The sequence below is a fragment of the Argiope bruennichi genome, chromosome 1 (genome assembly GCF_947563725.1).
Source record: "Argiope bruennichi chromosome 1, qqArgBrue1.1, whole genome shotgun sequence".
Taxonomy (NCBI): Eukaryota; Metazoa; Arthropoda; class Arachnida; order Araneae; family Araneidae; genus Argiope; species Argiope bruennichi.
In genome coordinates, this window is record NC_079151.1 from 51,460,358 (window position 1) to 51,484,762 (window position 24,405).

Here is a 24,405-nt window from a genome sequence, read left to right on the forward strand (position 1 = left end):
AAAATATTCAAAATTTTAGAAAGTGAGAGTTGAAGTTAAGGAGTCAATTAAGTACTAAAAAAAAAAAAAACAATTCTCTGATTGAATATACTAAGATTGAATAGATTTATATAAAAAAGTATATATATTATTAAATATATATTTTTTAAATTTATCTGCCAATGTCCTATCTATAGCAAATTTTTAAAAATCGTTCTGTCAAAGAAAAACATGCTTTAGAAACATTCATAGATAAAGGATTGAAGTGAAGAGGTATGAGTATATTTATAAATTAAAATGAAAGTGAAGTGTGTTGTGTGATTTTATCGGTATTGGAATGTTTTGGTTTTCTTTTCTGCATAAGTTATTTCAATAAATTTTGGAAACGTATGTTACTCCGATTGATTTTTAATGAAATTTTTTATAATTTATAAATGTTAGTGTATTTTTAAATGCAATTTTAAATAATTTTTGTGCAATTTTTTCAAATTTTATTTCGAAATGCTCTATGTATGAAACATTCTAGTCGATTACTTAAAAAATAAGTTTAATATATGCTGAAATAGGTATTAGAAAAGTAAAAGATTCCGAAATGCGCTGTTTTGTTATTTCTTTAAGTAACTCTGTTTACTAACTTGGGCGATACTCTTGAAGAGTTTGGAATAAACAAATAGTGGATTCAACAAAGTATCTATCTTTTCACAAAAAATATTTATTTAAAAAAAGTTTTATTTTGTATTTATGTGCAAATCAATTATATGTTTTTTTAAACTTATCTGAAAGATTAAATAAGAATCATACTACATAAAGTTTTCATGTAGTCATTTAATATTACAGTGTAATTATATTTATTGATAAAGTTGTTGGAGGCGCTTGTTGATGTTTAACGAATAAATTATTTCTTTGTTGCATGTGGTAAGATCCTGCTTTATCTTGTTTTTCTATCAACTTTAATGAATTGTGTCTTATATGCAGAAATTGAAATATATCTGCTTCATGAGTTCTAAATATTTTTAATATTTAAAAATAAAATTTTCTCATCATATCAGTTATATTTAATAACATTGTTGAATGCCTTTTTGGAATAGATAGTAATAAATTATGAAAGCTTCCCAGATGCAATACTGATAATTGATTATAATATGAAAAAATTTGGTCACAAATTTTTTTCTTCTCAGTTTGGAATTTATTTATTGCATCCATAAATCAAATAAGAGATTTTTTTTCAAGAAAACTTCGAAATGCACTACATAAATTTAGAAGTTTTTCAAGTAGCAATAAATATTTTTCCATTAAGGTTTGGATCATGATATGGAGATATTTATTTCTTTTTCTTGGAAAATACTTTTTCAATGATTGTTTAAGGACTACTTTGAAATATAAGTGAGAACTTAATAATGAAGTCTCTACTTTTTATTTAGCTTATTGACATGAAGGAGGTAATGTTTATTACTAATAATAAAGAATCTTAAAATTTTTTTATGCTTTTTTTTCAGTCATAAATGAGAAATTATTCATAGGGTTAAATGGAAAAATTAAAAGCTTCAGTGATATGATTGGATCAGAAAATTTAAACAACATGAGTAGTTTCTCAGAAATTTCTTTGCATGTTTTCTAATAATTATACTTTGCATGATTAACTGCATGCTTTGGTGAACAATAATTACAAAAGAGCCTATTAGTGTACAGTCTTTGACAATTTTTTAAACAGATTTATCTCTAGAATGATGTTAATAATAATAAAAAAAAGCCTGAGAAAAATGAATAGGTATTTTGGATTTTTTTTTTCTTTTCTGTTGCTATTTAGTTGTAGAATATGACATAGAATTAGAGTTGTAATAAATTGCAATATCTAAATTGCATACTAAATACCTCATACTGTTCATTTTAGTATCCTGAGACTTTTCAACAATTCTACCTCACTAAGAGGTGAGTCCTGGAAGAATGAGCACATTCCCGGAATTTTTCGTCCTGCTATGACCTTGATTTCGGTCCCATTAACTACTTTTTTGCTCAGTTTTTTTATGTGTATGTGTGTCGTGTTTTTTCTGACCATACTATTTAATTCTAACTTATAATTGTCTATTGATTACTTATATGGATAGTTCAAGTGGCAAAATTTTTTTAGGAGTGACTCAAATATTTTATATATTATTAAATATGACCAGGGTTATCTACCGTGTTAATTTTAAAATGTTATTTAAAAAATTCAGTAAGAAATAAAAGAAAGTATTTTAACAGAAAAAGTAATTATTTTGTAAAAAAGTAAGTTATTACATTTTAAGAAGAGAAATCGTCCATTTATTCATCAGAATTTAATATAATCTTTATAATAAATAAAATTTGTTTCAAAATATTTTTGTGTGAATTAAATCTTTTTTTCCACTATATTACAAGTTATTTGCAATTTTTATGCTTTCTAAGTCTGCGTATAATCTGAATTCACTTTATTGTTAAATATAAACATCTCTTTTGATCTTTCCGCTCGCATCTGTTTTGACTAAATAAATGCATCCTGAAGCATATGCAAAATCTTGAGAGGGTTTTAGAATCCATGAGTAAACAGTATTTAAGTTCTTGTGTTTTCATGTTTGTACAACCACAGATCCATTGAGAGTCAATGTAGTGGGAGATGTGTTTCAAAGTTGGACTGAGCTTTGTTTTTTAGATCTTAAAATTGTGAACCAGTTTCATTTATCTCAACTGTTACACTTTTGATTTATCATATTGACTATAAAAAAAAACAATCGATCTCCAAATGAATTTGGTTCTAAATCTAATCCATATCTACATTTTTTTTTTTTTTCATTTCTCTCAGCTGTTACATTTTTGAATTATCGTATTGACTGATGAATAAACAATCAATCTCCTGATGAATTTCGTTCTATATCTTATCCATATCTATATTCTTTTATGTTGAATTTGTATAACAAATTTTCTCCATCAAATTGTCTTCATTTTGTGCTTATTGTGTTAACTTATATTCGGATAGACAGATGTCCTTTAAATAATTTCTTTCAAAATTTGATGGAAATGTACAAATTTGATGTAAAGACCATATACTGAATGGATCTAAGTTGAACATTTTTATGTTATTGTGACAGACAGACATAGTGCCAGAAATTTGCTTATCAAATTAAAAAAAGGTCTGAAATATGGAGATTCATTATGGTCTTGAGTTTAAATTCTTTGATGTTTATAATACTTTCTCAATGTATACAAAAAAAAAAAAGGCTTTTATATGTTATATCTGAATATGTGATTACTAAAAATATATGGATGATATTAAAAAGAATTATTTTTCTGAAGCAAATGTTTCATACATATTTTAGAAATTTTCTAGTATTTTAAATTATGTTTTGTATTTTCATTATTGAATATCCTAATTATATTCTTTTGATATAAATAATTATTTCTCTTTTAATTTTCAGATAATTTTTTTTCCAAGTCTAAGCTCACAACTTTGCATGTCAGAAAAATTTAAATTCCTGTACTCTACAGAAAAAAAGATCTTCATTTTATGTCTATTGTTCAAGTTTATTCAAAGTGGTGTGTGCTCTTATGGTGACCGTTCTAATGCTTTCCAAAATTGTATGCACTGGTGTGGAATTAAAAATTGCTCCAATTCCACCCAACTGGCAGATTTCGAGACAAACCGACCATGGTATATGACAGTTCTGCAATGGGAATGTTGGGATGAATGTGATTATTATTGTATGTGGCATACTGTTAAAGTCTTTCAGTATAATGGTCAAGGAATACCTCAGTTTCATGGAAAAGTGAGTTTTATCTTTAATGATGCTTGCAGTTTTCATCATTATTATTTTTTAATTTTTAAATATTTTTCTTAACTTTGTATGCTGTAATGCATATGCTTTTGTCATATTAAGCTTCATCTTTAATTTTTAAAAAACAGAATCGTTTTTTTTTTTTTTAAAATTATAGTTGTGATTTTTTTTATTAACTAAAACTAAAAAATATACATGCTAAAAATAGAAATTGATAACATATTTTGTTAGCAACAGTTGTGCTATCTACTTTATTCAAGTTAACGAAACATATGCTACCTATATAAGTTATAATTCAAAAGAAAACATCTCGGCAATTTTTGTATTTTATAACAGAGTTTCATAATTTTGTAATCATTATTTACTTATTTATTTTGTTTAGCCTAAAATTGCTATATTTATCTTTTATGTATTAACAGTATTATCTAAAAATTAGAAGGGATGATTATGTTATACATATGATATTGGAATACATTCTGTACTTGTAAGCATTATAAAAAGTGAAGTAGTGCTTGAAATATAGAAAAGAATAGCTACTGACATAAATTGGCTACTCGTTTTTCTGCATAATCATCTCTTTACCTTTTTTCCTTTGTATCAAGCATTGCTGTTGAATGAACTATGAAATAAATAAAAGCATAATATTGTAATGAAAACAATGCATTTTGTTGCAAAAATAAAGAAAATTAAATAATTGGCATATGGAAGTAAAAGTAATCTGCTTAATAAAATTTTTCAAGAATCTAGTGGAATTTGCCTCCTTTCTAGAATTTTTCTTTTACAGTATATTTAATCAACAATTCTGCTTAAAAGATAGTGTGACATATATGAAAAACTTAACAAACTTAATTCGAAATATATTTAAAAGGAATTACTAGTTTAATTTTCACATAGTATCCATTTGATTAAGAAATTGAAAAATTTACAAAGATTCATTTAACATATGTTAATAAAATTTAAAGATGAAAATTAGGATACTTGATAGCTCAGTGTGTTATATTTACAGTTCAGAAGTTTATTTTTTCTTCTCTAGTGGCCATTTTATCGATTTTGTGGAATTCAGGAGCCAGCATCAATGATATTTTCTTTGTTAAATGGACTTGTTCATTTTTATATGTGGAAAAAATTTCGAAGTACTGTTCCTAAATGTCCATTTAGTTCAGTTTGGAATATACAAGCGTTGGTAAGTTTTTTAACCTCTGACTTATATATATTAATTTAAATCCAAATTAATTTCCTAATTTTTATCTAAAATTAGACCATATTAACTTCATTTTCTTATTTCCTAATCCAATTCCCACTTTTTGATTTAAATATTTCTAACATGTACTTAATGTGATTGCTGATTCTATCGTTCCCACACCAAAAATAAAGGAATAAAAATCCTTAACAACTTCATATTCTTTAAAGAAGATATCTAAGATACCCTTGCTTAAATCAGCATGTGGCAAAGAAATCTCTATCAGATCTGAAGAGAAAAATTTAGATCACTTTGCTATTGTATTGTGACATTAAGAGATGTTATTTTATCATTACTTCTCTCTTGTACAAATTATGATTCCTGTGTTAAAATAAATCAAAGTTAAAATTTCAAAAGTTCCTTCTTTTGGACCATGTATCTGCAAAATTATGAATATATATATATATATATATAATTGCACAATTTATACACACAAAATTTATAAAATTAATACAATTCTTTCAAAAAGAACAGAATTAGTAGAATAATTGGTATTATTTTGCTATTTATTTTAGCATATTTTGTTATTAAAGTAGCATTTAGCTAGTAAAGTACCATTTTTCTCTTAAATAGTTTTCCTCTCTCTCTATATATATTAATAATAGTAGTTTAATGATTTAAATTTTGTATATTTGTTGACTTAATATCTAAATACATATAAGGAATTAAGTGCTGTCTTAATATCTAAATGCGTATAAAGACTGACTTATAATAGTATTGACTCAACCACCCCTTCTCATAGTAATTACCCATTTTGAAATTTAAATTATTTTTACTTTTTATTGCATTTTTAGTTTCTAGAATGTACTTACAAAACACTTTGTTTATCAAGGTTCAACTCATTTTTTTTTTTTTTTTTTTTAATTGAAGCCAAATTTTTAGATTAGATGTTGTGTTATTGCAGTTACAAATTTTAAAATACTAAATGTAGTCTTATCAGAGTCGCATTCCTTCATTGATATTAAATAAATAATAGAACAAAGAGTGCAGACATCTAATATTTCCTAAATATAGTAATTTTATTTTGCGAATTTTATGATAGTTGTAAAATTTTACTGAATAAATATTTTTGAACCAGATAGAAATACATCATGTATCATTCCTTTAAAATAATAATTATATTTATATTTTAGCTGTCTGTTAATGCTTGGTTTTGGTCAGCAGTTTTTCACACAAGAGATGTTCCCTTAACTGAAGTAAGATACTTGGTTAATATTTATGTAAGGGTAAATTGGTAAATTCCTTTTAAGGCCTTTAATTTCAAAACTATAGCACTTGTAATCAGAGAAGTAATGTGTATCTATAGTAAAGTTTCTATACTGAATTTATTAAGACAAATTACAGCATCTTTAACATCAAAAGGAGGAAATTACAAAAAATAAAGGGGATTGTCCACAAAGCCCAGTTAAAATTATGTAGTTTGCTGAATTATCTAAAAAATTGGCTGAAATATTTACAATTAGAATTGTGAACATTCTGCAACTTGAAAACAAATTTCTTCTTAAAATTGTTAAATGTATTTTTTGGTATTCCCCATCCTGAGTATATTTTTAGGGTTTTTATTATTATTTTTGTTTGCTTTCTTCAATGCTTAAGTTTCACTTTGCCAGTGTTTAACTTAGAAAACTCTATGATAATACTGGAGAATGCATTTTTCAATTTTGGATTAACTCTTTTCCAAATTTAGTTAATTATTTGATCATAAATATTTCTATCAATTTATAGATAATACCATGAAACTTTTTTCCTGTGTTTTTATTACGGTCTATCGTAAATTGTTCTGACTGAAGTTTTTTACCTGTCCCACATATTTTTTTGTGTTAATTCTTCTAACATCCTTAATCTGCCACTAGAGGTGCTATAACTTGTCTCAATGAATTCAATATAATCACTTCATTATAGGTACATGTTACTTTTCTGATTATATGAGAGCTCTTTCAAATTTAAATGGAAGAAAAGTACTTTACCGATCACTTTGTATTTATATATATATAGTATACTAAGAGTAATTGTATTTATGTGGTTTTAAAGCACTAAAATGCATTTTAATTTATGAATAGTGTTGAATCAGAAAGAAATTTCAAATTAGTTTAATAAAGTAATGTATTCTTAAGTTATGCCTTGCTGCTGTCATTGGTAATCATGGTTTTGGTTATTCATTTAATTGCTGGAGGATATATAATTTTTTTTATTTGAAGAATTTTTTTTATGAATTTATAATAATAGAGTTTATGATGGGTAAATTTACAAAAAAAAAAAAAAAAAAATGAAGCAGAAATTTTAACAATTTTTTTTTCTACTGTGAACTATTTTTTTCAACTTAGGTTTTAGTCTTAAATCCACTAAAAGAAATGTCATAACTTTAGGCTGAAATTACCATAGCAGGAAGAGGAGAAAATTTACTTTGGGTGTAGTCTACATAAAGTTTTAAAAAGAAATGAATACAAAAAACCTATGTTCAATGACTTGTGTATATGTAATGTTAAAATTTGCTACAGAGATTAAAAAAAAAAAAAAAAAAAAAAAAAACACTTTTTTTTTTTTTTTTTTTAATGAAACAAATCAGGCAAATTTATAAACATAAAGCATAGAGATTCTCAAAAAATTGCTCAAACGATTGTAATTCAGTTATTAAAAAAATTATTAAAACACTATTAAAATTGCTAAATGGCTGAATTGAAAGAAGACATTTTATTCCATCATTATATAACAAGGCAGAGGTTTTTTTATGGAATCATAATTTAATTTTTTAAAGTTTGATATATTTTAATATTTTCTCTAAAAAATAAGAAATTTTTTCAGGTTGTCTGCCAAGTGGTTTGATAACATCTTTCACTTTTTAGTAAGCTTAATTAATAATTAATCTTAGTTCATTAATATTTCAATACGCATTAATTTAGCACTTATGATTAACAATTCAAAATTTAAATTTCAGTTTATGAAAAATTAACGTCATTTAATATTTTAAGAAAACTATGATCAGGGTAAATACATATAAATATTTACAATTTTTTGCAAAAATTTGTTAAAATACGTATCCAAATTTTCTAAACATCGCTAAAGTATGATGGAATTTTTGTTATTACTAGTTATTTTGTTATTACTTATTTTGTTATTACAAAGTGTGAAAGAAAGCTAGTTTTTAGTTTAGAAGTATTTTTATTCTTTAAATAAATCGGTTGAATTCTTGATATACATTAACTGTTAAGTGCTGTATCGAAACACTTTATACCATGTTTTAACCATGTGTTTTGGATTGAATTATTTTAAACATTAAAAATTATTTATGTATGGCTTCATATTATCAGAACATGTGATTAGTTCCTGATTAAAATATTTTTCTCTCTTTTTCTTTTCTGCAGAAACTAGATTATTTCTGTGCATTTTCTATGGTCCTTTATTCCTTCTATTCACTGCTTGTGAGGTAAGTTACTTATTAGTTTCAAAATAATATATGTTTGTGTGAATATATTTATTCAGAGGAAAATAAAATTTGCTGTGTGATTAAATTCTGTGCAATTTTCATCAATATTTCTTTGAAAATTTAATATTAAGGAGTTTCCTTGCATTGGTGAAAGACTGGTTTGGGTGGTTTCAATTTTTTATAAAATAAGATAAATGGAAATAAAACTCCAAAAAGAATTTTGTATTTGTATCAACAATTAAAAGAACATTTCTTAGTAGAAGTTATGTTTTTCTTAAGTTTGAAATAAATAAATTTGTCAGGAATATTAAGATTTGTTATGTTCAAAACTGTGTCATCTTTTGCTTCTCTTGAAGAATGCATGACTTCTTGCCCTATTTTGAGTATTTTAATTTTCATTTGCAACTACTGCTATATAGATAATACTTTATAACCTTTATTAATAAATTACAGTTTATTATTTACTTTTAAATTTAATTTGGTTATTATCTATAAAAATTGTAATATAGTGTACTTATTGAATATACAATCCATAGACCACTTTTGGGAGGAAATTATAAACTAATAATGATAAGACTTAAAGATATAAAATCTAAAGCCATCTGACACAGTTACGGATATATGTTTTGCTAAAGCTATGTAAAATAAAACTGCTGAGATTATATATGTCTCAGCTGTTTTTTTTTAATCCATAAAATGTGATATCAGGTGTGTTTTTGTAAAAGCCCTCAACGTTCTAGTTTACTTGAACAAATGAGGATTTATTCTGTAATAGAAGAAATTTTTAAAGAAATCTCATTATAATCACTGATGGTGTTTGTAGATTTAAAAATTGTTTCTTGGTGTAAAATATAATGCTAATAATATTGTTAATTTTCTATTTTTATATAAAAAATGAATTAAGTTAATTCAAAAATTGGTTAATTAATACAATATTTGTTGTTGCTGTTTTCTATAATAGCAATTCAGTTTTTAATTTTTCCAATCTGATGTTTTATTTTTTACATTTCCCTATATCTAATAATGAATTTTATGTTAATATTAATAACAAAATGGAATAAGGAAATGAAATAGATCATGTTCACTTTAATTTCTTATCTAACATTTAAATTCATCAATAATATAATGCATTCCTTCTTAAAATTTTCAATCTTTAGGGAAAATATCAAGAAAACGATATGCCTCTCTTTTTAAAGTAGCGAAGCTGAGGGTAATTGTAGCAGCATTTGAAAAAATCTTTTTTTTTTTTTTAAATATTAAACATTCTCACTTATAACTGCTTTTTTATAGCATAACTATTTATTCATCATACTCAAAAAAAGAAACATTAATCGATTTTAATGATTTTGGCACAATAAATATATTTTCAAAACAAAGTAGCTGTTACAACTTGCCTTGCAGCTGGAACAAGTTGTAGCAGACGTGATGCAAATTGTAACAATAAAAATAAATCTATGTAAAAATATTTTATTAACATTCTTTTATTAATTGAAATGAAAAAGATGCCTGTTAAAATTATTAGTACTTAGCATAGTGATAATAAATGAAATCAAGTGATTTATAGAAATCTTTGGCAGAATTGCAATTGAAGTAAACAAATGACTAATCATTACCTCTCACAGTTTTGGAAATTAAGTGTAACACCCAATTTTCTCATCTGAGTTAATACAGGTAAAATCCACAATCTAAATAAAATAACTACTTTATTTTAATTCTTGAATCAGCATTTGAATTCATACTCTTCTTTTTCTTCTTAGTCTCTCTCTTTTTTTTGTTTCTTATTAATTATCTATTCATATTCTTTTTTTAATGCTTCTTTCTCAAATGTGGCAGTTAGGATGGCAGAATTTCTTTTACTTCGGCTCCTGCTGCATGTTTTCTTATGTAAAGCTTTGGAGAGGTCTAATTTTTGAGGGGGAACAGTTGAACTTTCTGTTTGGGATGTTTGACAATTCTAGAATTGGTTCATAGATATTTCACCAGTGATACTGATTTATATCTTCAGTAATGCTTATATTCAATTTCTTCACTGATTGTAGCAGTTCAGGATTCTGAACTGCTACAAGCCAATTCATGACCAATTTGTGATAAAAGTGTTTTTTCTATTATTTTCTGCATTAAGACTTAAACAATCTGTGACAAAGGATGGTGCAAATCAGGGATCTTGAAAAATGTCGACATTTAAAGGCCAAATACTGCTTGCTTTGAATCTATTTGTGATATTCACAAGGTAAATGACCAACTTAACTATATTTGGAATGTCATAAAAGGTCATGGTTTTACCTGGATTGATGTTCATCCAGGCTGACTGTGCAATATTAAGCAGATGGCAGATTTCGAATGGACCATAACTCCCACGTTCAAGATCTGCAAATGGTGGGAGCAGTGAAGAGGAAAGGAGAACATGATTATATGTTTATCCTTAGATTTATTTATAACAGTAATGTGTGGTCATGAGCTATGATTATCAAACATCGGAAGGACAAACTTCTTTGTAGATTGTCCATTTTTGTTGAAATGATCTATGAATTAAAAAAAAAAATTCTTCTTAATTCATTGAACCTGAAGAATCGCTTGCTGCAATGGACTCATTTGGGCTGGTACGGATAAATGTATTCATGTATCAGATCATTAGAAACACAAACATTGGGGGAACACTGTTGCCCACAGAATAGCAGCTCAAGCAAGAATAATGAGCATTGTCTTTTCACAGACGTAGTAGCTTCAATTTGCTTTTCGCACCTGCAGTCACAATTCTTTTTGACTTTCAAGTAGTTGTCATCTCTATCTCATCGATGTTCCGAATTTGGGAGTCCAAAAAGTTGTATTTTTGTAGAAACTCTTGACATTTTTTTTAAAAAAATTAAACAAATATATATGTTTATTTTGTAGAATGTCATTCCTCAGCTTAAAGATATTTCTTCTGGTAGTTTAAGACAGTTTTGGATTCCTTTTCATGAATTCAATCGTGACCTCCGAGGACTCTCGGATGTCACAGTTCAATAAACCAGTCCGGACCAGTCGTTTTATTTTCATGTCTGGAAGAAGGCATATTTTGAATACAATTGCTTAGCCAGAACTCTGGAAAGCCAGGTTTCATATTTCCAGTGGAAGCAATCTAAAGGAAATATCTGTACGTTTCAGTAAATAAGAAGATATTTTCTCATCTTCTGCAGATGTAAATACTAACCTTGGTTTAGCATAACCAAAGAGAATGAAAAACTTTTTTCTTCTTTTTTAATATATCTATGCTGACATGTGACAAATTTCTAATAACTCAGCTACATTTATAATATTTTTTTTTCTGTACCTATGATTTTAGCTAATTCATATATATCCCAGTTTTTTCTACCCCATTTAGATTTCTTTTATAGTTTCTCATTCTAAAGCAAGAAAATAAATAGATAGCACCATTCATATTTATAATTAGTTTTGTGATCACTTCCATTTCCTCTATTGCTTTCACCCATGTATGATGCAATTATGCACTTTGGTCCCTGCATTTTAATAAACTGGATAATATCTACTTGATATGTATGTGTATTTCCTTTCTACTCTGTCATCTCCTTATAAATAATAATTTATTTTGTCTTTTTCCCCCATCTGCAGTGTTTATGAATTACTTTAACAAGAATAAAATAATTGGCATGATATCAATTAAAGCAGAAAGTCTAACTAAAAAATCAAAGTATGAGAAAAATATATGATGCAACTTGCCCATAGATTTGATACAATTTGCCTCATTGCATGATTTTGAACATTTTTGTTGATTTATATATTAATATTGCACTTATTAAAAGAATTTAAAACTGTACTTTATAACTTGATTTATAAACAATATAAAGAAATAAAAAAAAAACTTTTTTTTTTAAATCAATCAATTTATTTAAAATCAAAATTTATGTTTTCACCTACATTTAATGAGCTAAAATGGAGCATGTGTGCACAGTTTCTCATTACCCATTTTGGCAAAAAACCACAGCGTAAAGTGTGTATGTTTCCGTAGCTCCCCTAAATATCTTTTGATTCAGTATTGATTTTCTTTAGCTGTGCATATGCAATTTGTGAACAATGTGATGTTGAAAATACTATACGATAGATATATATTAGAAGTTATGTTAAATGTTTTCCCATAGTCCAAGATATTTTTGCAAGCCTTAGTTTGAAAACATAAATTAATGGAGGATGATTAATCTTAATTATAAATTTTTTTCCTGAGTAAAAATGGGGGGGGGGGGGCTATTCCATTTCTGTATACTGTACATATTTCAATCTTACTCTTATGAATTTTTTTAATTGTTTCACTGTAGTTGTATAATTTTTATGAACAAAATATAAGGATCATTGGAGAGATAATTTTTAAAAACATTATTTTGAAATTCAAATTTTCTTACATCAAATCAAAGATCTAATTACTGTTTATTAGCTAAAATGTAAATAACTGAAAATTGATTTTAAAAAGCCAACATTTAAGTGTGCTACTAAAATGCACCACTCTACAATGCAATATGTGATATCACCTTCATGATTGCAGTGTATTACCTGCATCTTAGTATATATATGTAATGATATTTTAAACTCTCAATTTCAATTTAATTAATTTCCAAGAATTTATCTTAATTTAGCCCATAGTAACTTCATTCTAAAATATTCTCTTATTTCGTGATCCAATTCCACTGTCTCTACTTAATTAATTCAAGAGAAGCTTCATAAAATTGCTTAGTCAGCTAAACACCGAGATACTTTCACACGCTCGGCGTGAAGGGGTAAAAATGTCCAGTAAGCACATTCTTTCTTAAAAGATCCCTGTGTTTCCCTTACATGGGATCGACATGCGTCAGAAAGCCCTATCAGAATCTTATTAATATATTGGCACTGTGAAGAAATATTTTCCCTATCAAAATCTAAGGTTATATAAGGCGAGGGATAATTTATTTCGGCCCTTCTTCCCCACTTCGGCTTTTGTCTGCGCTGCGGCGGACGTCTTGTCCGCGTCTCTGCTTGTAAATAATTATGCTTTCCCGATGGATATTAAAAAGAATTTTAAAATGTTAAAAGGTCTCTTCACTGCTGGTCACAACTGCATCCTGCTTCACATAAAATAATGTTACATATTAAAAAGTCGACAGGATTCGAAAAAGTATTACATATTTAAAAAGTCGACAAGGATAGTTTCCTGTGAAAAATTATGAAAAGAACTAAAAGAATTAAAATTAAATCCGCTGGCCAGATTTCAACGTTGCAATGCGCTCGCCGTGCTCCAAAGATGACTTCGGTCCAGATTCGCCCAGCTGCGATGTTTTCACCGCCGTCTGCTTCGGCTGCCTCCGGCCACATCGTTTCACGCAAACCGTAGTCCGGGATCCGGTCCAGTTCCCGTTGAATCCTATGCCTTCCACAACCTGTGACTTCATCCGAACACTGTTGTCATGTGTGTGCTCCTTATATCTTCAAAGAGTTGGGGCTCCTTGTCATCATAAAAATTTCTGGCTCCTTACCTGTGCTGAATAATTCCGATTTCATCATCGCAATAATAATCGCCTGCTTTACTCGCCAGTGGTCTCCAGTGCTAAATTGAATCAACCAGATTTTCAAAATATCACTTGTGTATTACGTCATCACCAAAATAATAGTCACCTGCCGTAGTCTCCAGTTCCAGTGCTCAAAATTGCATTTTGTGATTAAATAAAAAAAAAAATCATCCATCAACTGACTCAACGAATGAAATTCAAAATTTATATTCTATACTTTTGATTTGATTTTAAATTGCATTTTTCTGTTATAATATAATTGCAAATAATCTTTTTATATTATTATTCAAAATATCATGAGTTTTAGTTTAAAATATTGTTTTAAATTTTTTCATATTTATTATTTAAAATTTATTCATAATATTATAATTTGTTGAATTTGAAATTTATATGTTTGCTATTAATAACTAAGAAAAAATGATTTCCCCAATTTAATTAAATTTATCTAACTCAAAGGTTTTTAAAAATTATGTATGCAATCCTTGTGAACGAAAAAAGTAACATACCAAGATTCTTATATATTTAATAATTAATGGCACATGATAATTAGACAAATGTAGTGAATACCTCAGGGGAAATTTTGCACCTCTGACAGTTATTGAGCTGCCGTCTGTTATCACTGTGTCCAAATACTTGTTTTTTATAAAATACAAATATTTTTTTATATTACATATTTTTTTTTTTCTTTTCCAAATACTATAAGAGTATTTTGAGTCTTGTGTTTTTGTTACATTCATTCACAAGTGTTTTGTTTGAACTCTTTGAATTTCACATTTATTTTTAGTTTCAAGTTTTTCATTTTATATTTTTGAATTTTGCAATTATTATTATTGTCATTTCCAAATGATTTATTTGAAATATATAAATCTTACATATATTTGCATTTTCAAAAGCTTTATATGAAACCATTCAATTTTACAAGTATTATTCTCATTTTCAAGATTTTCATTACATATTTTTGAATCTTATGTTTATGGTTTCAGTTCCAAGTGTTTACTGTGAAATATTTCAATTTTGCATTATTTTCATATCCAAGTTTTTATTTGAAAGTTTTGAATGTTGTGTTTTTATATCCAGCTGAAATACTTTACTTAAAATCATAACAATACTGATATTTCATTTTGGTGAAATCATAATATTGATATTATATTTAAAAATTTATTTTTATTCAATAATTTTGTTGAGTCAGACTTTCTAGAATTTAAGAATAATATAAGCAAGACTGTCATATTATTTTCATCAAATTAAGTGAAATGCAGAATAATAACAAGAATACATTTGTACACTATAACATTTAATTTTTAATATTTTGTTATTACTGATGATTATTAAGATTTCTATATACTATTTTCACAAATATAATTCGTTTTATACTTCTAATGTAAAATGATGAATGGGATTTCTGAATTAATGTTTATATAATGTGAAGGTAAGGGAAACTTTGGTATCAGTTATAATATGCTTTTAAATTTTAATTTTTCTTACTTGACCACCACTGTAAGATACGGCTGTGTGTCAAGGGCCCGACATACATTCACGTCTTGCAGTGGGGGGAAAATGTAATGATATTTTAAACTCTCAATTTCAATTTAATTAATTTCCAAGAATTTATCTTAATTTAGCCCATAGTAACTTCATTCTAAAATATTCTCTTATTTCGTGATCCAATTCCACTGTCTCTACTTAATTAATTCAAGAGAAGCTTCATAAAATTGCTTAGTCAGCTAAACACCGAGATACTTTCACACGCTCGGCGTGAAGGGGTAAAAATGTCCAGTAAGCACATTCTTTCTTAAAAGATCCCTGTGTTTCCCTTACATGTGATCGACATGCGTCAGAAAGCCCTATCAGAATCTTATTAATATATTGGCACTGTGAAGAAATATTTTCCCTATCAAAATCTAAGGTTATATAAGGCGAGGGATAATTTATTTCGGCCCTTCTTCCCCACTTCGGCTTTTGTCTGCGCTGCGGCGGACGTCTTGTCCGCGTCTCTGCTTGTAAATAATTATGCTTTCCCGATGGATATTAAAAAGAATTTTAAAATGTTAAAAGGTCTCTTCACTGCTGGTCACAACTGCATCCTGCTTCACATAAAATAATGTTACATATATATGAATATTTTGACTGCAGTTTCTATTTACTTTGTATTATAAAGTAAGTAGTAATATCATGTTTCCAATTCATGCTGTAATTGTCTTAGGCACAAGAGTTATAATTACTTTAAAGTAAAAGGAAGATTTGTGTAAATAGAGTATATATTTATACATAATATCTACAGTATAAGAGGTAGAATTATTATAATAATGTAATTCATCATTCTTATTTTTCATAATATTATCCAGTTTGTACAAGTAAAGCAAAATATTATTTCTATTCCTACCATTTTAAAGTATTTATTTTTTAATGTCAATAAGATTGTTTTGTTAAACGTTCAATGATATATTTTTTAATTCACATTTTATAATATTTGTTTGTTTTACTTTTATATTTCGAAAATTTGTATTTTATCTTTCTTGTTGATTTAATGAGAAAAAAATTCATCAATTCAATGTAACTTGCATTTCTATTTACTTTACTTTATCAATTGTAGGTTATATTCAAGCCAAAAATCAGGATTACCTCTATTTCTAGCTGTGCCATTTTTGTCCTTTTTTATATATCACATTTATTATTTGACATTCATTCAATTTGATTATGGTTATAATCTCAAAGCAAATATAATAATTGGTAAGTAGAGTATAGATTTTTATGAATTAAATATATTTATAATTAGTGTAGAAGTCGTATGAGTGAAGATATTGAATAATAATAAAAGAGAATACTTGTTATAAAACAACTAGTACTGTTATTACTCTTATGTTTTGTGATTATTTAAGGTAAAGTGGAAGTAGAAGGTAGTATTGATGTATTTTGGCTCAGTTTTTCTACTATATGATTAAAATTACAAATTTGTATTTTTGTTTAATTATAGTTATCCAATCCTATTATGTATTCTATTTAATTTTCATTATCTAAAACCAGTTATATAAGATAAATAAAAGAAACAAAACAGAAGAAATAGTAATGATAATAATATTATAAAATAATAAAAGAAAATAAAAATAAAAATTTTAATTACATGCAGCAAGTGATCCATGGTATGGCTTGTTGCTATTTTTTTGCCAACAATGGTTGGTTTGCAAACTGTTGCTCTCTGCAGAGTTGCCTTTTATGGCTTTCTAATGGATAATTTAAAATAGCTCGTTATAAACAAGTGCAACCATTTTTCTCTATTTGTTTTTCCTTATTCCACTTAACAAGTCATTTTATATTATTGGCTTTTGCAAATTATAAGTAAAATTAAATTTTTTTCTTCATCAATCTATAGTTTGCGTTTGTCGTTTAGTATATGTACTCTGTCAAACATATTTTTTTTTCAGAAAATTCTTTTATTCTTCTTCAAATGCCAAATTATGTTGTAAATATAACCTTAAATACTTCATGATTATCTGTTGAAATAATCTTTTCTCCTTCTATACACACACAGCATCAGTTTATATATATATATATATATATATAATTTCAGAATTAATATTTTCACAGTTTTTCTTTGTATTACTTTATAGCATGGTATTTTAACCTGAAAAAGATAATCATTGACATCATGTACTTCAGATCAGTTATCCAAGGTTATAAATAGTATTTGTGATCCATGATATAAGAAGAAATTGCCATTTTCTATAGGAAAAATTGCACTATTTTATTTTTTTATATACTCTCAATGTTTAATTGTTCACTATACAAATTTCTCTTTTCCATTTTCTTTTATTGACTTTTTTGTGTTTCTTGCATCTCATAAGTTTACACTAATCCTGTAATTGAATTAGTAAATTGTAAAATTGACTTTTAACTGTTTTTCTTTGTGTTGAAAAATATAACAAAAGTACAAAAAATTTTCGTTACTTGTAAGTTGTTGTACTTAATTTAGGAGGAATAAAAACTTAAAAAGAATTGTTTCAGTTTCTTAAATCCTTTTCTAATATATCAATTCATAATCATTTTAAAGTATTTTACTGTTTAATCTTTAACTGATATTTTAAGTTATGCCTAGTTAAAAGAAGTTTTGTATTTATACATGCAATTATCATGGAATAAATTTAATAATTGGAGAAATTATTAAATAAATATTTATATAATTAATGGCTGAAACTTAAAATAATCGAGTCAAAATATAATCTGTTTGTTAATAATTTGTTGAATAATTTATTTGAAATATTAATATCTTCAAAATAAACTTTAAAATGCTTTGAAAATGATTGAGATATTTAATAGGAATAAAAAAAATACAATCAATTAAGATAATTTATAAACAAATATGAATGACAACACTGGGAATTTTTATTGCATAATTGTTCTATTAATCGATAAATATAGGATTTAAATAAAAATGTGTTCAAATAATTGTGAATAAACAATATTAATAAGAATTTCTTCGATTCTGTTATAAAATAACTCTAATTTAAGATGGTTTTTAATTTTTAATAGTTAGTATTTCTTTGGTACCCGTGGTTATATTGCTTTTTCAGCATTATTCTTTTTGTAATCTTTGCCTGTTTCTTGCATATGTTATTTATTATTATTACTTTTGTTTTCGAACTCTTTCACCAAATTTGATATGATTATTAATTTGACATCGTTATTGACAACTAGTATTGTATATTTTATCAAGAAGAATAAAGAAATATTTTAATTATTTTCATTGATTTTAGTGCTTGTAAACTGCTGATTTTATTTTATGGGAAAATATTTTGATATGATTCATTTTCTTAATAAATTTTTAATAGTAAGTTATATATCATGTAGGTTTATTGAATTCTTTTGGCTGGCTAATGTGGTGCTACAAGCATCGTCATAAGCATTATGTTTGGAAATGTGCTGCATCCGTTATAGCTGTAAATTTACTTCTACTGTTGGAATTGTGTGATTTTCCTCCATGGAAATTTATAATTGATGCTCATGCTTTATGGCATTTTGGAACAATACCAGTGCCTTTTCTATGGTATAGGTATGTATAATCATTATATTAATCTGACTTTATATTTTTAAATGGTATTTGAAATGTTTAATATTATTGTTTTGGAAAACAATTCAATTTTATTATTGCTTGAGAAAAATGATATATTTTAAATAAATAATAGTTAAAAGAATTTGAAAGCTTTTGTTGTAATTTATTTACTCAGTATTTTTCTCTCGATTTGTTTATATTAATCTTAAAATCACTGCAGTAAAATTCATACATCATAATAGCCTTTTTTTTGAAGTTGAGTAAAAAAAAAAAAAATGACATTCTTGGAATTGATTTATAATTCTAAATTGATATTCATCTCAGTAATATATAAATTCCTTTAAAAACTGTTTAAATCAATTATGATTAAGCGGATTTTTTCTTTTGGTATCATTGAATTTTGTTATTTTAATTAAATATAAAACTTTTTTTCTTTTCATAGTTTTCTTATAGAAGACTGTTTGAATGAAATGAAAGACCTGGGATTATGTATTAATCTAGTGAAGAAGATGGGATAGTGATATTTTGTTTTCAGGTCAATTAAGAAAATAACCTAATCACTTATTTGTGCCAAGAGTTTTGTATGAATTTTTAATTATTTCATTCTAAAATCAAGTGCCACATTAGCTTTTTATTACTTCAGGAAGAGGTTACTCTAATTATTAAACATTGTTACTTAAATGCTATGTAGACAAAAAAGTTAAAGTTTAATAGACTATTGCATGAATTTAACTTAAAGATAAGAACTATATATATATATTCTACATTGTATCAAATTTAACTCTCATATTTACTTCTTGTCTTGTCCTAGTTTTTTAAATATATAATTTCCCAGTTAATAGTATAAATTATAGAACGATATTGAAAGAAGCAGAAATGTGATTATTAAAGCAGTTTTGTTTTTTGCTGAACTGTGCTTGTTTGCTGTTGATGCTTGTTGTACCTACAATTTCCAAAGTTTATTGACAATGTTTCTTTGTTAAGAAAAATTAATATTTTGAACTTAAATGTGCTTTTTCTTGCACCTTTGTGATCTTGTTATATTTTCATTATTTTATAAAAATAATTTGTGCTTTTATCCAATGTATTGTAAATAGATTTTGATGAAATCAAAATATGACATATCATGTGTTAAGCAATAATGACTCTCTATATACTAACTTTTTCATTACATCTATTAGTGTTTACATATTATATCGACAGATTACAAAGTATTTTATTTTAAAATAGGATTTTTATTTCAAAGTATTTTTTTATTTTCTTTATCATTTTTCGCTGTTATATGATTTTGCAATTGACTATCAATGTCATCAATTCCATTAACTTCTACTGAAAAGTATTTTCTATTTCAACTTGTCAATTACATTTTGGCAAATATATGGTTGATAGAAATACATACTTTGAATAATAAGGCAACTAAAATCATTATGGTGCTGAATGTGTCTTCATAGTACTTGTAAAACTATAGAATTGTACATGGCAATAAATCTGTATTTTGCACCTTTTTTTTTTTTGTGTGTGTGAATAACAATATTGATTTCTATAGATTCACTGTTAAGAGCTCTATTACAAAAGCAATAAGTGTTTTTAATATCAAAATTTTGAATTTAATAAAAATTTCATTAAATAAAATTCATTTATTATTTCTATGAAAGAGATGTTTAACTTCAACAATACATTAAAAAATAATGGAGTGTACAATTATACATGTGAGTGGAAGAATTTATTTTAATGCTTAAAAAGTTAAATAAATATAGATTTTTTAATTCTTGAGTTTTCATATTTATATTTTTTATTATTTTATGTAAGAATGATGCATCATTTTCATAATCTAAATGACATGTAAAAATTGAATAACTCTCTCTACATTATTATTGTTAAATTGTTTCTTAGATAGAACTCATGTTTACTTAAAAAAGATTGTTTGTATTATAATTGTTAAAAAATGTAATTAAAATTGTTAATATAAATTATCATTCTCAAGTTTTTTTGTGTATGTTTCAGAAATATCTAAATTGAGTATACAAAATCATTATATTCCTAAGTTTTGAAAATGGAATTATTGTTAGCATAGATGCATAATTTACTTTCAAAGATTTTGTCAGCATTCTATGTTAATAATCTCTTTAATTGATCAATCAGCAAAATTTGAAATCTATAATTTTGGCTCTGTCAATAACCCATATTATATTAAGTTGCCACTAAAATCTGGAGAAAAAATTCCCTTATATATATATCTTACAACAGCTATGGAATTTAAAAATTACAGAGTTACGGATATATCATGAAAAACTACAAAAATATTCTCTTGCCGAATCCTTTCTCACAGTAATACTGGCAGTGGTTAGTAATAATTTTTTTAAAAATTTTTTATAAAAAGAATAATCTTGTTCTGGTATGAATGCAAAAACACACAATTCACTTCTCATTACAAAACACATATGGGAGTTTGGTATGATGTTAAACTGAGCAATGAAAAAGTACAAATGCTTGCTATTTAATAAAAAAAAAGTATGTGTGACAAACAGTATTAATTTGTCAACAAAATTGTATGTTTTTTAAGTAAAAATATTTCACATATATATTTAGTCAGTAATCAATATCTATTACATAATTTTGACTAGCATTTTAATTAATTCAAAATTCTTTGGAAATTTCTATTCTTCAATAATAATTGATATATTACATTCATACATATTTGTAAGAAATGCAATATAAGGAAATGAGAGAACACTTGTGTGCTGTTTATAAACAGAATAACAATACTCCATAGTTTTAATAAATGGAAAAAGTAAGGTTTATCAATAAATGTGGATTTAAACAAGATGCAGTTTTTAATACAATAAAATTTTTGGACATGTGTTCCTATAATTTTTATAGTATTCTTTTTGGAATACTATAAAACACTGTTAAAAAGCCCCCCCCCCTTCAGTTTCAGTAATCAAGCAACTTGTAGTCATTATTCCAATATCAGTATTTTTAAAACCATCAAGTTCTCTATCAAAAATGTTTAATATTTTTGCTTCTTTTGACAATATTTTTTATTAATTCTTTAACAAAAATGAAAATATTTTTTATATAAGAAAGACCGTTGTTTAAATATCTGAATTCTTTAAAGAAAAGGCTGAAGAATATTAGCAATATAAGAGACACTAATTTTAGAATCAATCCATCTAAAAGCATTTATAATATTATTTATGGCAGATCCAGAAAATTTTTTAAAATTAAAATTTATGTATTTCTTTATGTTGTTAAAAACTTACTTTGCAAACACTTTACTTTTTACTTTTGCAAACTTGATATTTTCTACCCAGTAGAGAGAGCAAAACTTCTATGAAAATTCAGAAAAACCAGTAAAACTTCCAGGTAATCAGCACATCTAGCTGGACTATCTTTAAATATTCTATTCATTGCTCTTAGAATAACATCTGCTTTCTATTCATTAGATTTATGTTCTCATTGAAATGCTCAACGGATTATGCACAGTCCACAAGGACCCAAATTTAATATTTACATTTTTTTATTAAAGATTTTTTAAGAGATTGTTGGAAAAAAATGGATCTAATCCGTAAAAAAATAACATACCACATTTTAGTACGACCAAAAATACATTTTTCGTCTACTTCATTATAAATGAACACGTGTGAAAATATTTTTGCCATTGAAAGCATTGAAGCACGAATGAGATGCACCAAGCTTTTATGCTCATAAAAGTTCGACTTTATATGATTGTTCTTGAAGTAAAATGCTCGAAATCGGCTTATTTCTGGACATCAAACTTGACATATCTTCTTCTTGTAAATACCAAGTCCAATATCAATTATGGCTTTTTTGATTTGGTGTGCAATTTTGTGTGTTTTCCTCTTTTGGTATTACTTGTTTTCCCATATTATCTTTTTACAAAGCAGCATGCCGCAAACCGAGCTTCTCTAAACACATTCAGCAAAGTTAGGATTCATATTTTTATCCGTTTCAATCTGTATTAAATACAAATTTTGAGCAGCTCGTTAATTAAAAAAATTCTCTAATCTATTATGAATAAATTCACATCTTAAATAATAAGCAAACCATTCAATAAATCATGTGCAAGTGATTAAATACTGCAGCAATACTTCCACTGGTTAAATGTTGGTATTCCCACCAATGAAATTTATTCTATTCTCTCACACAGTTAAAGCAGTTTCAAGCATCCTAATTAGCTGGGATCTGGGAGTCTCATAGAAAAAAGAATGAAAATAGACTGATCTACACAGAAGAAAAGGAAATGAGTAAAAAGGGGGGAGAATTCCCATGATAACACAACAGTGCTTTGGTAAATTTATCATATGGGCATTTTGAAGATATTTGTGTTTGGTAAACACTAGTGATTCATAATTTGATATTAAGCAAAATTACGAGTCCTTAAACTATTTTATTTCAAATACAGCACTGCAATTCATATATTATGTATGCAATTCATATATGAAAAGAAACAAAGTTTTATGTGCTACTGAATGAGACATTTTGAGTTTGCTTTTCTTTTGCTATTGAAATATCCAATATAAAATCAAGTTTACTTCAATTTTCAAACTGAAAAGGATATTTTTTATAGATTATTTTACCCAGAATATTATTTATTTCATTACTTCACTGAACTGCAGTAGTGTTTTTGTAGTCTTATAATGCTTTCCTCTAATTTTAGTGTATTTTTTTAAAAAATTGTTGCTGCCACTAATTTAAACACTTTTAAGAATATACCATAAATATATATCACATTGATTGTCTAATTTAATTAGTTTAAAAATTGCGTATTTGAAGTTTTTCAAATAAGCATTTCTTAATAAAAATATTAAACAAGAAAAATAACTCCATTCTGCTCATGCAGACTATTTATTATAAAACAAATGACCAGCATTTGAAAATGAAAATTGCACCATCACAATATGGTAATGAATGTACATTCATGCTGTAAAATAACAAGTACAAAACATTAAATAATTCTTAAAAGCAAGTATTATTTTAAGTAAGATTTATAATTTGAATCTCATTTACAATAAATATTGTAAATTTAATGGGATATCAATTGTATAGTAGAAAATTACGAAAAGAAGACAGAGATTGGTTACAAAAGGGGGGGGGGGGACAAAAAAGAAGCTTTTATCATATTTGAATTATAAAATTAATAACTAGCTTTTAAGATATTAAATTACGACTGAATTAATATGAAAATAAATAAAATGAATCAAAAGATTTTACTTCAAGAAAAAAAGTAATTATGATCCCTATTTATTAATTAACAAAAAATAATAATAATAATAAATAAGTACACTACATTTACTATCATGTGTACAAGCAAAAATGTAGACCTTAGAAAAAAATGTTCTTGAAGCTTATGTTTACCTTTAAAAATATTAAGC

General features: G+C 26.0%; 1 protein-coding gene across 1 annotated transcript; it reads left to right on the forward strand.

Annotated features, from left to right (window-relative positions):
* Positions 1 to 261: 261 nt before the first annotated feature.
* On the forward strand, positions 262 to 20,853 carry LOC129968489 (post-GPI attachment to proteins factor 3-like). The gene is made up of 8 exons (XM_056082422.1): positions 262 to 366; positions 3,411 to 3,758; positions 4,801 to 4,950; positions 6,141 to 6,203; positions 8,370 to 8,431; positions 16,556 to 16,692; positions 18,808 to 19,009; positions 19,452 to 20,853. Exons 2-8 carry the CDS (start codon positions 3,447 to 3,449, stop codon positions 19,525 to 19,527), a joined length of 1,002 nt encoding a protein of 333 aa, XP_055938397.1. The 5' UTR covers positions 262 to 366; positions 3,411 to 3,446; the 3' UTR covers positions 19,528 to 20,853.
* Positions 20,854 to 24,405: the final 3,552 nt, after the last annotated feature.